We start from the raw sequence: 15,805 nt of genomic DNA, 5'->3' as shown, positions 1-15,805 counted from the left end.
TACCGCTGAAAATAGTCCCAAACAAATGTACTTCTGTTTATGTAACATTTGCTAAACAGTGCCCAGCTGTTTACTGAGATTATTATATTTTTTTTTAAATAAAAAGAATGAATCTACAAGATTTACATCTTCAGTAGGAACAAATTAGTTTGGTGCTGAGACAAAATAGGGAAGTCAGAAAGTAATGCAAGACACAATTCTTAAAGTCTTTTTATGAATTTTGTAGCCTTATGCTTTAACATTTATTTCGCTAGTCTTTCATAGTTTTTGTGTAATGTTGGTTAAACAGCATTATTTCGATAGTACGAATATGGGATAACTGTCCTCATGTATGAAAACAACAAAATGGTGTACAAGAGATTTATTTATGAAACAGAACAATCTTACACTGTTTGTAGAAAATGTAAATCTAACAACACGAGAATACAAAAAAAACATTTACATTTTGTGCATTGCAAACTCTCAACAAAATGAACAAGATGGAAACCAAACATGGAAAACACGGCTGCTATACAGACTCATGACAACAATGTTGTACACACTATACAGGCACACAGTCACACTTTGTTTTCAGAGACCTTCATCTGGATTCCATTTCAACCAACACTGTAAAGCTTCAAAACATCCATAAGTGATACTTGTGACTAACATATGAATGAAAAAGTAATTTGTATAAAATATTTGTACTGTATTTGATCTTCATGACTCTCAGTTGTTGATGTGATATATCACTTGGTGCTTGGTACATTAGATTTACCAGGAAACAGGCACATCTATTAATCTCACTACCTTTAAAACAGATTTTGAAACCTTTATCTACTTTTCTTTGTAGACGTGTTACAGTGTTTCAATATCGAATACGAAAAGGGGGCTTGCTACAGTGCCAGTAGCCCAATTTTCAGTCCAAGTTTGGTGATGGTCATTTATAAGCTCCTATAGACATAGAGTATGAGCACTAAAACATGTTCCAAGTGTACCAACGTGATATATCACTTTGAGGACAATGAGGCCCCGTCTGGACAGCCAAGAAAATAAACAGTAGCTTTTTGTAACATACACATACTACCAGAATTCCTCTGGCAGCAACTGTCACATACATAAACACATGCTGCGTTTATGTATGATGATTACTGAAAAGCAGCTGAAGTTTATCATCTCCAAAGCTTTACGCTACAGTTTATGTAAAATATTAGAAAAACTAACAAGTAAAGGAAATGCATGGCAATACTACAAATCTTGCGAAACTATAGGGTGTTATCTTGATGTTTGTGATATTCAATTATGCGTTTTGTCAGTGTAAACAAATAAATAATTATTTACAAACTCAAATGCAAAAAAAGGCAAACAAACAGAACAAGCAGAGCATAAATAATTTACAAAAAAGAATTATAATACAGACTTAGTATAAACATCTTTGGCATTTACTAAAATGGCTTATTTAAATCATTCTCCATAAAATAGAAAACACATTCAGGATGAAAAGAATGAGGATAAATAGGAATGTAGTTGAGACGGCTAAATGATTATGCTTTGGTTACAGTTTATGTTTGTCAAACACTGTAGGATTAGCCATGACTGAGCCTCTTAATACCAAACAGACTGTATTAAAGATACCGACCAAGTCACTTACAAGTTACAAGAAACTGTAGGAAAGCATAAACAGCATGTAGGTGGTTGTACAATGAACCCTTTAAAATGTAGACATAGGTACACTAGTTATAATTAGATAATCTGCTTTTTCCCCCAAATAAACTCGTCCAATCTCACCAGTTCTTCTTTCCAAGCTTGAGAAATGTATAAATTGATTTGTTTCAACTGAAATCGGCCATGGTTTCCTCTCCAGTGGATGGATTAAGGCAAATCATGGAGAAGTATGGAAAGTCTCATTTGGATTTAGCGATGACGTGATGTTTACTTTAAGAGATTCTTGTCTTTTTTGCCTTCTGATGTTTTTTTCTATCAGACTTGATTCAGTTATCTGTGGAAAGATTGAGAAAATAGCTTCCATTACCGCCACATTTATAATCAAAACTAGGACACATAACGAGATTCACACAGTCAAAGTGCCAGAGTGCAGAAACAACATGAGCACTGTGTGGGGAAAAAAAGAAGCGTGTCTTAAATAACTGTGGCTGTGATTGTGAAAAGGCTGCAGCCTCATTTTCCAACAGAAGATCCTTGGACCAACACGCAAGGTCTTTCACAATGCATCTGGGGCATTGTACGTAGGCAAGCTGACAAGCAGAAACACAGCGTGACCATTCAATTTTTGCTTCAGCCAACACACAACACATAACCCCTCCTTTCATTACCTTGTGAACACTGTTGGCAACTCCGGCTTATCTGAGGTTTGAAAAAGATGTTGAACATTTAAATACCCACATGATACAAAGGTGGAGAGGGTTTTCTCCTCCACTTTCTGATCTTTGTACTGTATGTATCGACATATTATTGAGTTGTGAAAAGCTCCCAAACATGTACAAATGTGGATATTACAGTGTGAATCCTTCAATGCAATTAATTACAAATGATTTAGAATTCTTTATTTTTTTGTGCTCAAAACAGCAAACAAACAAATCAAAACTAATTCTACATATTGCTATTATCAGTCTGCTAAGGTTGTGGTTAAAAAATATCTATTTTCAAGTGTATGTGAAACGTTTGGTATAAGGTATCCCGTAATGCATTAACGTAGGTGTGTGAGATTTAGTAGACATAGCTGTCGAATGTGGTGGTTTTCAAAGTTTTGGTTTTTGAAATTTAATGTCATTCATGCACACACATAAACACACGTCAATATTTCTATAAGAAAATAAAAAAATGTATGGTTAGGACTTCAAAATAATCAAAGTGTTTGTACTAACCTCTGCACTCATACTTGAGGTCGGAGAAGAACACCAGCTCTTGTGAGAAGACAAACAAGCCTAACCTTCCTCCGGCAAACGTCTTGTCATAAACTGGTCCTGAGTCAGCCATGATCTGTTTACCTTCATAGACCACAACCCTGCAAAAATACAGAACAGACATACATTTGTGAATGTGTTGAGATTATGATGATTACCAATGTACGGTATACTATGAACTACAGATAAACTGCAGTAGAGGGATAAGAGTGATTAAATAAAAAGACTAAAACACATCCTATAGTTCAGTTGTGTACTGCAATCAAAGTTGTCTATCATTGAGACAGAAAAACAATAGGTGTTCCTGTTTTGGTTAAACTTTTTTTCTCACCTTATAAACCCAGTCTTTGGTCTGTGGATGAGATGCCACCTGTAAGCTGTGTAATCCTTCCAACCAATGTTTTTGGGATCATGCCACAGAGTCCGCACCTATGCAAAACAGTTAACAACACTTAATACTGCTTCAGTCTTTAAAACAGACCAAAAAGCATTAAGACTGCAGCCCACCTGTCCAGCAGTGTTGCCCGTGTGCCACAAAGCATTCCTGAGGTTTTCACCAGTGCCAGTGGTCGAGTTGACGACTTTGAGTGAAACGCCAGAGATGCCGAAGGCCTTGGAGGGCTTGTCCTCCCAGTAAGTCTGCGTGATCTGCTTCCACATCACGACATAAAAACGGCCACTCGACTGGTAGCCGAACACAAAGCCTGCATAGTCATCATCTCTGTCCGTGTTCACGTACATTGTTCCACTGAAGTCCACAGCATTGAACTCATCAAAACCTGTGATTGTGTGACAGAAGCATGAAGCTCAATCTTTGAGCTGTACAGTCAAATGGAGTATCAAATCTGTTAAAGAGCAGCACATGAAATGGTTGTTGGAGAGTAAACATATGTGGGCCGCTCACCAACTGCAATGCCTGGGTCAGAGTTGGCAGTCTGAACCAGCTCTTTGCCCTGGTGTCTGACCACCCAGTTGGGATCGATTTGAGTGGTTCCCTTAGGATCCAAGTGGACCATCTGGAACTTCCTGAAGTCTGTGAAACTGATGGCATTGTTCTCCGGACACACGTCAATAATATCTGGAATATTGTCGTTGTCAAAGTCATCTTTGCAGACATCCCCTCTTCCATCGCCTGCTCAAAAAAAAGACATCAAATAAATTAGTTTGACCTAATTTAAATTAGACATGCATGATTTATATTACATTTTTTCCGATTTTTCCACAGATGGGAAAATCTCTATGGCAGCTAATGTGAGTATCATAACAAAAAATGCCAATGCTATGAGTACTGAGGAGCTCCTCCAAGTTAATATTAAAACTAAATGGGGAAAAAAGCAATTCCTCGCAGGAAACTGGCTATAATACATTTGCCAAGTCTACTAAGGCAAATCAGCCATCTTTTCATGCTGTGACAACTTCCACTGATACTTGTAACCATCTGAAGCTTGAAGGCTATTGGAGCCAGATTACAGGCCAGGAGCTTACAGTGGAAAGGACACACCAGTGGATAATGAAGGCCACTGCGTGGAAGTAGCTAGCTGATTCTGTCATCAGATGTGTTATTGCAAATGGGGCTAAAACGATCCTATCAAATAAACACTATCTGATGAGCTGTGAAAGCACCAGTGTCCAGGGCCTTCCTCCTTCGAGGTCTGTTTCCAGTTACAGACAGCTGTACAAACTCCAGGTAACCCTGCTTAAATTGGCCACTGTGGATTAATCACAAGCAAAGCCTGAAGGAAATAAAAACTTCACAGCCTGGCTGAAGTCATGCAGAATGACATCAATCGTGCCAACCGGGCCGTTGACTCTTTCCACAGTCACCATATTTCACACCTGCTGCAGTGGAGCTAATTGCTGACTATGAAAACATCTGGTAGAAGGCATACTGAAGCTAAATGTGAACATCACTGAGTAATGAGTACAAAGTCTGAGTGCAGCCAAAGCTCCAACGGCTACTGAGTGGACCTTGTGGTGAGGTTATTTTGTCAATCAACTTTCAATCTCAATGTGTCATACTGTATCTTTATGTCATCATTTACTATGTAATATTTGCAAGAAAGTAACAAATAAAATAAGAAAATATAGCTGCATCAAACCTTTTCAAGCCTGCAGCAAGTATTTGCAAGTACAGTATATATACAACAAGTGCACCACCATCTCTTTGGGCACCACAAGCCAAGTGCAAGTTCCAATATATTCGAAAGAAGGCAGAAATCTCTACGCCCGATTTCTCCAACTCTCGGTTACTCACATCTAAACAATGTAGATTGATAAAAAGCACTACAGGCAATTTTGGGCTGTACTGTCCCTTTAAAGTTAGCTGTTATTGGCTAAGGCAAATGTTAATACAATTCATTTGTAGTTAAGTAGGAACATTTCAAAACCCTTTGTGCTGCCATTTCTGCATTGCTGCATTAAACATATATCAGTGCAAAACATCAAAAGCTGGATTCACACAGGAATCAAAATCACATGGCATGCACTCTACGGTGCAACCTTTTAACCCTTTAAAAGTTACATCCTCACCATCAGAGTCCAGCTGGTCTGTGTTGGGTGTCAGTCTGCAGTTGTCCCTGTCGTCAGGTATACCATCATCATCATCATCATAGTCACATGCGTCTCCTTTGCCATCCTTGTCATGGTCAACCTGGTTGGAGTTGGCCACATAGGGACAGTTGTCCAGGTTGTTCTGATGGCCGTCTTCATCGATGTCCTGGTTATTGTCACACTGATCTCCAACCAGGTCATTGTCTACGTCAGTCTGTTGGATAAATGCAGACAGAGGTTAACACTTCCTCTACCTACTGTAAAGTGTCATTGTATGCAATGTGATAATGTACCTGGTCAGGGTTGTGCAACAATGGACAGTTGTCACACTGGTCACCAACTCCATCCATGTCAGTGTCCTTCTGCTCAGTGTTGTACACATAGGGGCAGTTGTCAACCTCATTCAGAATTTCTGAGGAAAAAGGTAAGTTGATGACATTTTCCCTCTTTCTATTTAGGTTAGAAATATAACAATAAGCTTCCCTAGATGCACTGATTTTATCTGTTTACCATCTCCATCAATGTCTATGGCGCAGGCGTCCCCTTCTCCGTTGTGGTCGGTGTCTATTTGAGCAGGGTTGTGTTCATAGGGACAGTTATCACAGCGGTCGCCAACTTCATCCTTGTCAAAGTCAAACTGACGAGGATTGTAAAGGAGGGGGCAGTTGTCCTGTGGCGGATAGTACATAGCTGTTAGGGAATTCTTTAAGTATCATGAATCTGATCATAGAAATAAAATGTGTTAAAAACTCTCATACCCTCTCGTCAATAATTCCATCATTGTCGTCATCCTTGTCACAAGCATCTCCTTGACCGTCTTTGTCAAAGTCTTCTTGCCCAGAGTTGGGAAGGCTGGGGCAGTTGTCCTGAAATAATAGTGGGACATTTTACAGATACTTTAGTTTATAATCACTGCAGTAAAGGCTTCATCAAATAAGGTGATGGAGTTCAATAAAATACCTTCTTGCAGTGATATGTGGCGTTGGCACCACACACAAGGTTCTGATTGGGCCAGCCATCCAAGTCCGAGTCTTCTCCACAAATGAAGCCATCTCCAGCGTAACCGGTCCTGCACTCACACTTGTACATAGGGTCACTGAAGTGGCTGATGTAGATGCATTCGGCATATTTGTGACAGTTGTGGGTTTTGTCCTTGCATGGGTTCTCTGGTTCACACACCTACAGAAGAAAACAGGGGATGTGGAACTGTTTTATGAGATTTACCATAGACCTTATCCAACATCAAGGGCACTGGATGTGATCTTCCATAAAAAAGAAAGAAAGATGATCAGTGTTTTTAAATGTTTTTTTGCTGACAAGTTCAAGTCAAGAGTACTTATCGTACCAGTACTACTTGTAACTTTCTCTTTGGAAGACCACTCAAAAGTGAGGGCGACTCCGAATCAAAGTGACGGATTAAGGAAGAGATTTTGGACAAAGCCAAAGTGCGTGGCTCTTCTGGGCACAGTTGATTATATAAAATATCACTTAATGCATCATACATCCCACTAAGACCCACTGTTGCCCCTTTATTGCAGCACAAGCTGTTCACAGCTGCCACTCATTACCAGAGGATGAACATCACTGCACTCTGGATGCCACTCCATGAGCTCATAGAGCAGAGAGTGACAGCAAGGACAGGCCTTTGATCAAAACTGTGAAATGCAAGCTATGAGACAATTCCCCTTTTACCATATACATTTGTCAAATTGGGGCATCATATCAAAGACAAGCAGCTGCAGAGGACAAAGAGTATCCAAATATCCACAAGGGATATAATGCAAGGGAGTTTTCCAGAGAATCTGTGAATTCAATGATCACAAGGGAACAGAAAAGTGTGTTCCAATCAAGTACTACCTGTGATACAGCTACAATTTAGCAGTTATGACAGGAGTAGAAATACTGAGCTGTTTTAAAGATCTAGCAGGAAGAGCCAAAGTCAAGAAAAAACTTCACATCATTTTGCCTGAATAATAGCACTGATCTGTTCAACATATACAGTAAAAAATACAGTTTCAATCCGCCTCTGATCTTCTAATGAAAGTAACAGAGATGTGTAACATATGTTTGTTGTTAAGAGTTGCCCAGCTCTCCTCCCTCTCCTTCTGCTTGCTGATACTGGGTCAAGGTGAGGTGGCCTCCCCTCTAACGCTGTATAAACACTCTCACTGCAAGAATAAGGCTTATAAATCAGCCAAGCTGGTGCTTCCATCATTCATAAATTTGGATCTGACATACAACAATCCACACAGCTGCTTTTGAAAACCTAGCCTGGAGTATAAGGCCCACATTGTACTTAACTGCTTTTTGTTCTCACTTCAAATGCTACTCCTGTTTGCATCCAATCAATAATTTGTTATTGGCATTGAATGAGAGCAACTTCAACGCACCTGTTTATTCTTCTTGGCAGCCTCCACACCCATACCGAAAGGCTGGGTGCCCTTGTAACGCATCGGACAGGGCAGACAGTGGAAACCTGGATCTGTGTTGACGCAGCGCTGCAATCCACTCACTTTGTAGCAAACGTCAGACACCATGTCACACTGGCAAAGGGAATGAAAAGTATTAGCAAAATGAAGAGAAATAATTACATGAATGAAGTCTGCTTCATGCACATGAGAAAAAGAGGAAGTTTTACCTCATTGATGTCTTCACAGTGGGTACCATTTCCACGGAAACCAGCAGGGCATGGGCCGCACTCCCAGGATCCATCTGGAGAGCTGTTGCAATCTACTCCCCCAAAGCAGGGATTAGACAGACAGCCATCTGCAAGACGACAAGAATGGGCACAAACAAGGTATATTGATTTAAAACATATCTGTATGGTGTCTCTCCAAATGCTTCAACTTTTATTTGTGCTGGTTTTTGATGTTACATGAAATATTCAATATCTCTTTCCAAAAGCAGTGCAGCCGCTACTTTCTCTTCGGGGAGTAAGTGAGAATGTTTTTTATTATTATTATTATTTTTTAAAGAGGATGCATTCTTCTTCAAGTAACAAGGCCAACAGTCTTCAGACATACTAGCTAGCTACTTAGGCGCAGCGGTGCTTTGGGCTTAAAGCTAATGTTAGCATGCTAATAAATGTACAATAGCTAACATGTTGGTGTTTAGCAGGTATAATGATTACCATTTACAGCATGTTAGTTTACTGTGTTAGCATGCTAAACACAAAGAACAGCCGAAGCCTATGGCAATGCCATTCCTTTTGCACTCAAAACTACAAATGTCACTAGAGTAAAAGTCAGAAGGATACATCCTCTGGGAAGCCTAAATGTCTGGACAAATGCAATCTATCCAATAGCTGTTGAGATATTTCTGTCTGGACCGAAGTTGTGGACTGACAGACATTGCCATCCCTAGAGCTTGTAGTTTGCATGGCTAATGTAGAGTGACTGGTGCTCACCAATAGGACAGTGTTTTTTGTTACAGCTGTCACTGTCGTTAGCCTCCCCGATACAGTTCTTGCCGCTGTACTGAGGTTGAGGGCTGTTGCACACACGCGTCCGACTTTTGACTCCCCCATTGCATGTTGCTGAACAGGTTGCCCATGGAGACCAAGGACCCCAACCACCATCAACTAAAAAAATTTGGAGATAGATGTTAAGGAGTGAATTTTTCAAAGTAAAGCATTTATTTCCACAAATATCCACAAAACTCTTTCTTTCTAAATAAAAGTAAGTCAAAATTTAAAGTCTGCAAATTTGACAAAGCAGCCAGAGAGTCAGACACCTGGAACTTAATACTACAAGAGAAAACATATTGCGCTGATTTGACTCAACGTTTCCTGAATGACAGAAAGGAAGCCAGTCCACAGCACATGGGGAATGTTGCCTTGGGGAGCCATGAGGCTCAAGAAAGTCTGGTTCTTCCACACGGATGCTGCTGTAATAGAGATGCTGCTTTTGAGTCAACAGGCTGAAATACTCACTTGGACAGGGCTTGGCAGTGCAACGCTGAGTCTCTCTCCCATTTCCCTCGCAGTCTGTACCCCCCAGTTGTGGAACAGGAGCGTTGCAGTGTCGTATCCTGGTTATCTGTCCTTCTCCACAGGTCACTGAGCAGGACGACCACGGCGACCACAAACTCCACCCTCCGTCCTGGCGAACTGGGTATCAAACATCAAACATATCAATCAGACACATGTCACGTATTATCCTCTAGATTTCCACTCAGTCAAATAGTTACAGACGTGTATAATTTGCAAAAGCAAAGCAAAATGGCCAGCACATTTTCTACAAGTAAACATTATGTGATTCTGGCGACGATGGCTGACTTTCAAAAATGTTCTGAGATGCTTGCTCCATTATTTATGTCTTTGTGGGTAAACTATCCTCCAGTGGTTAGACTGATTCAGTCACTCACACAGATGCAGTGTAATGTTAGCTGCAAGTAATAACACAAGCTAATCCCACAATTGACCAAACACACTCTTTTTCAGCTTTGGCATCCACCTCTATATAGTCGTGGACATCTAATGATCAAATTCATTCAAATTCAATATTTTTTGGCATGGCAGGCGGTAGTGAGTCATTGCACTGTGGAGCACCCTCTCAGCCAGTGATTTATTTGGAATTAACTTTGACTGGCCACACCCTGCAACCCGACCATGCAATCCAGCTCTTCACTGGGATTCACTGCATCCAATTTCAACACATTTATGGAGGCGTTAACTCTGTCTTTTTGCACTTTTGGGGATCTCATATTTAACTCAGTTTTTCCCCAGTTCCATCACGTTCCTCCCTCCCACAAGTCTTACTGCTATTTCTTTTAGATTATTATGTAGTTGTGGCAATGGCAGATGCATACTTTGATCAAGATAATATCACAGCACTAAGGGGGTTACTACTGGATGCCATTTATTTGAATGAAAACTGAGTGACAGGAGAGTTTAAAAAACATCCTCACCACGGCTGTCACATCTGCTCAGGCTGCACTTGCGGGTCTGAATAGAAGCTCCGGTGCAGGGGTTGCTTGTTGCATCACATGACCGACCCCTCTGTTGAGTTCCTGTCCCGCAGGTGACTGTGCACTCTGTCCACTCTGACCAGAGGGACCAGCCATCATCGCTGGTTTGAGCTGGAAGAAGTAAAAGCATAAAGTCAATGTATATATTCCTTAAATTTTGCACAAACACTCTCCTGAATGTTAAAACAGAATAATAAAAGTACTAGCAAAGGATCATGACTGCACTGTTTTAATTTTGTATGCCTGTTTATCACATGAGCTCATCTGAAAAACCCACAGTAGCCACTCTGAGTGTCTTATATTTTGACCTATAAATATGTGGGTCGCTCACAGAGACAGACAGAGTCCTGTGGTATTAAACTTTAATACGTGTGGAATGTTGTTTTTACGGCATATTGAACCAATAACCTAAAATACCCTGCTTGCTATTGCAACTTCATGTGCTTATAATTGTGTTTATATGCTGGGCGCAACGGCTAATAGGAGGTTCCGACTACTTACGCAAACACACGGGGCAGCACTCGCCGTCGATAAATGATGGGCTGGCACAAGCCACTGGGGGGCATGTAATTTGGTGACACACGATCTTGGACTCCTGCCATCAATGAATTATACAGATGTATTAGGGTCATTGATATTCACAGTAAATCTGTCCATATTTCCATATGACTTAGCACTACCTGGCAGGAACACTTGGTGCAGCTGTCTACAACCCAGTCTTCCTTATCTTCGAAGAGGCGCCCATCCTGCCAGCACATGTTTTTCTCTTTCTCCTTCTTCATCTTCCCAAGGGCCTCCTTCATGACCGTGTTCTCCTCTGTCTTAACATACAACGACAGACAGATTTGCAGTCAGAAAGGAGATCAGTCAGAAACGATTAGGGCACACTCATGATAAAGGTGTACATTCCATAAAGCATGTGAACGTATCGCCTCCACCTGCTGACACGCTGATTCTATTAGGAGAGCACATGTGTGGTTACTTTTCACCAGGTGGAAAGAGGAATAGTGCATCATGTTCCAGTAGAAGTACTGTTTCTCACTTAAGTAAGATTACTTTTGTTGAAAACCAGTCAAGTTAAAGCACAAACATTACTCTCTGAGAAACACAACTACCCATATTATAATAATTACCGGCCAAATGACCCTATCTGTCCCTCTCTAGTTCATAATTTGAGGTGGACACCTTCATATCATTATGAAACATCTTTCAGACTCGCCTCATGAGGGAAAAGAGACTTAGAGAAAACTTAACTCAAAAAAGCACATCTACACAAAAATGCTACGCCATTGTATCAACAAGAAAATATTCATTTAAAAATGTGCTTTTTATTACTCAAAGTTGCAAACAGCATGTCTTTATATCTCTAATGTTTCAAGAAATCCCATTGAAAAGTGTTGCTTAGCTATGCACATTGTAATCTCTAACCTAATTGGAGACCAGGGGATCTCTGGCTGGAGTCCTGAACACTTGGGAGCTGTCAAATGATAAACTACTGCCAAAAGTGTGTGTGTGCGTGCGTGTGTGCTTGTGTGTGTGTGTGTGTGTGTGTGTGTGTGTGTGTGTGTGTGTGTGTGTGTGTGTGTGCGTGTGCATCCTCCCATTGAAAAGGGAGGCAGCAGCGTGCAGCACTAGAATCTCAGACACCACTTGGTCTGGAAGAGCCTCAGGGACCCTTCTCATCCCAGCCGGGATTTTTTTCTCCCAAGGTTTATGCCCAGACTCTCTTATTGCTGGGAGGCTCCCAGAGGAAACACATGGGCTGTTTAAACACAGCCAGACATTAGACTGGACCCCATCGCTGCCAGGGGAACACTTCCTATATCCACATGTAACATGTCATAAAATCTGTCTGACTCACGCTGCCACAGATAGCAGGAGTCAAACGGGTTCAGCTATCACAGGCGACTCTATAAACAGTCCTGCAGCTACTTACTGTTACTGTCCAGACTCTTTCAAACCAATGTAGGTTACCTAGTAACCTAATTCAAACCTCTTACCTCCTGGCTACCACACTGAGGATTGTATAATTTGTTTTCCTAAAATGTCAATTTTCTCTGAAGTTTTTCTTCCCTCGCACAGAAACAGATTTTGCCAATTTCCCATTCATCACTGAAATTGGCATGTAAAGCACAGTGAAAGGGCAGTAGCTTGTCTAACACAAACACAATGATTTACACTATGTCACTTTTAATACTTACCACTTTTTGCAAGCCATCAATTAGGTTGCTGACGACAAAACGCAGGCCTTTGAGTTCCTGGAACATGGTGCTAAGTTCCTCGCAAGAGCGCTCGCACATATCTGTCACCACATCGTCTGTCTTCTGGCCGATAATGTTTGTCGTGATGGAGGGACTCACATCCACAATTTCTGTGCTCTCGCTCACAATATTGGCAACATCTGGAGGTGGCAAAAAAAGAGACATCAAGACAAAAAGCAACAACAGCCAGACAGCAAATTAAGGAGCAACATGGGTGATGGAAAACATAGTTGATGATGAGATATGATGATTGAAACACAAGGACTCTGTTTAGGGAACGGAGCAATTTCCCGTCTTCCTGTAGACGGCAAAAAGATCACAACAATGCAGTGATTACAATGTTTATTGTGTTCCCCAAAACAGATGTTCGGTCAGCGTGGGTTTGATTTGACAAATGCATCTGTTTGAAATGGTGACGGTAAATGTGTCCACCAGAGATGACAGAAAGGGTTGGCTGTGGCAGGATGGGAGGGGATGGCAGAAATCTGGGTGTTCCTGGAGTGATAAGAAACCACGCCGTTTTCATAAACCTTCACAGCCTTTTAGAAAAGTGGAGTATCCAGTCCAGTATGAACTTAACAGATGGGTTTACGAGGAGCCTGGAAAGCTCATGGTCTCGTCCTTACAGCTGATCCGAAGCACAGGCACTAGAGATATCCTCTCTTTTCAAGTGTGTGAAAATCCCTTGTGGTGGAGTTTGCATTAAACCATATGAAATTATGAGAATCTGTCTTTTACACTACCTCAATTTATATCCCTGACTTGTATCTCAAACTACTGAACTTCAGTGATATCATGAGGAGCTTTATGGCTGTGTGATGGCAAAAACAAACACACAAGACACATATCAAAGCTCTGTGGAAGCCAAAGCACAGCACATATCTGCAACTGGTTTGGATCTTGCAATGTAAATTGGTGAAGATTAATAGCAGACCGGGGACTCTAAATCAAGTAGTCCAAATTGCTCAATGATGTCCCACTGTAGCCGGTGCTATGTTTTCTTTCCCTTTCAGTCTGCTGGATTCATTCAGATCTCAGGAGGGCTTCATGCTGTGTGTGCGTGTGAACGCGCACAAAGTCGTCTGTGAAAGCATTTACACATACTTCAATCCCTGATAGATATTCTCTCATTTTCCTCAAAGCAGATAGAGGAAGGAATTTAAAAAAGACCAAAAAGCATGGGTAGTTTTAATACTGCTCATTAATGTCCAACATGACAGGTTTTATGAGTGTGGGCTGAGCGGGTTTATGAGTGACTTTTGGCTACCAGGGCAGAACCCTGACTGGTACCAGCAGGCATGCAGAAAACTTCCAGGCCTTGGTGACATTTGTTACACAAATAAACTCACTCAGCTGGAATTCAACACTGCTTGTGGCATCAGAAATGCAACAACTGCTCTGTCACGCACAAACATGCACACCGCATATGGATTTGCTTTGTCACAGTGGACCAAAGAGACCTTTTCCAGATCCGGTGACCTTTCAGTTTTGTTGTAAATGATGATTAACTATCTGTTTAGTTGCAGCCTCTCTTTGTGTGAGCTGAAGATCACAAGGTACTATCCCTTATGCGAGCAAAGCTTCAGCTGAGAAAAGCAACCCAAAGAGCCAATTCATGACTTCATTGTGTGTGTTTGTGTGTGTGTGTGTGTGTGTGTGTGTGTGTGTGTGTGTGTGTGTGTGCGTTGTGTGCGTGTGTGTGTGTGTGTGTGTGCAGCTGGAAGTGGAAGCTCCCTGCTTTGCAGTATAGCATTCACTTTCTCTTTTCTCTTTTCTTTCCCAGGGCATTATCCCGAGTCCACTGCCAATGGAAATAAATGTAAGCATCTGTATCTCCTTTTGTTCACCACGCACACTGCTCGACCTCAAGCCACTGCATCGACACTGCTGTTTCCGTAAACATGAAGTAATGATGGGAGATCAGATATGAAATCCGAAAGTTTCTTGACCCACTAAAAAAAAAAAAAGACAAATTCATACAAAGGGAGTCAACTGAGTTGGCTAAACTGTTTTGTCTGGCAAGTTGCTGTGATTTATACTTAACAAAACACAGATACAGTGGTTGGAGGATTGCATGTGAATGTGTTTCCCAATCACATCTGCAAGGTATCGGGCTTCAAACAGTTAGCAAATATAATTATTATGACTCATCATTTGGATTATGAAAATCACACAAATAGAAATGGTTCCCACTGCTCGAGAATGGCAGAAACCTTTGGGTGAATGTTGGTTTAAAAACCTTGTGGAAAACCATAAAGAGAAATCCACTCTCACCTTGTTTAGTGACCTCGCAGTCTTTGCTCAGCAGGATGTCTTCCACTGCGGTGTCAAAGATGAAACGCACATTCTGCAGAAGGCCCTGTTTGGAAAGAAAATATGTGTCTCTATTCATATTTTGGCTACTTTGGCATATTTCTTTTTTCTATACCCTTTTACTCCTTTTCAAGGAGTAATGCATTGGGAAACAGTCTAACAGACAAACACCTTCACTCTTGACCTCGTCACACTCAATTTTACACACAAGGGGCAATTTAGAGTCTAAATGTGGAGTCCTTTCCACACAGGAAGACCAGGGCAACACTGAGCCACTCCGCCACACTTTGAAGAGGGAGTATGCTTGTCTCTACTTCAGAAAAACTGTTGTTTAAAATGAGCTTTTATTACAAATGTAGTAATTTATGAGAGGTGACAAAATATTGTAGGGTCATTAAACTCGCCCAGCACAGCTAAAAAAGTCACAAAAAGGACTGAAGTAGAAAACGTTTCCAGATCCTGGGAAATCCTTGTCTAGCTACACATAAGCCGACGTCTCTGTCTTACCCTGAAGTGGTTCTCCCGAGTGGATCCCTTTGCAACATACATGCGGCTTCCCTCAGCCTGCAGGTGCTCGTAGAAAGGCTCATCCAGGAGGAAGCTGTCGATCAGGCTGCAGCCCACAAACAGGTTTGCATTTTCCCATGAACATGAAGTGTGAATATTCTTCCACTGTGAGTCAGACAGGTCCACATCCTCGAATGAAACCACGTTCTGGGAGCCGTCCACCCAGTAAACCAGGTCCAAGAGTGTTGGCACGTCCATTGGACACAATCTCAAACTGCCGCCGGCCATCAGGCTCTCCAAACC

General features: G+C 41.4%; 1 protein-coding gene across 1 annotated transcript; it reads right to left on the bottom strand.

The window, feature by feature from the left end:
* Positions 1-346: 346 nt before the first annotated feature.
* Positions 347-15,805, bottom strand: LOC115019917 (thrombospondin-2-like). Its single transcript, XM_029449630.1, is given in 23 exon segments — positions 347-1,978; positions 2,313-2,343; positions 2,865-3,004; positions 3,235-3,332; positions 3,411-3,682; positions 3,808-4,035; positions 5,433-5,667; positions 5,747-5,865; positions 5,964-6,123; positions 6,212-6,319; positions 6,414-6,632; positions 7,844-7,996; positions 8,092-8,219; positions 8,860-9,033; positions 9,385-9,561; positions 10,362-10,532; positions 10,923-11,016; positions 11,102-11,242; positions 12,623-12,822; positions 14,957-15,041; positions 15,503-15,742; positions 15,744-15,784; positions 15,787-15,805. Coding segments are annotated over 23 exon segments (3,222 nt in total). The 5' UTR covers positions 15,791-15,805; the 3' UTR covers positions 347-1,974.

This window comes from Cottoperca gobio, chromosome 15 (assembly GCF_900634415.1).
Source record: "Cottoperca gobio chromosome 15, fCotGob3.1, whole genome shotgun sequence".
In the NCBI taxonomy this organism is placed as follows: Eukaryota; Metazoa; Chordata; class Actinopteri; order Perciformes; family Bovichtidae; genus Cottoperca; species Cottoperca gobio.
Note: the sequence above shows the minus strand (reverse complement) of the source record. Positions and strands in the feature narration are given on the sequence as shown.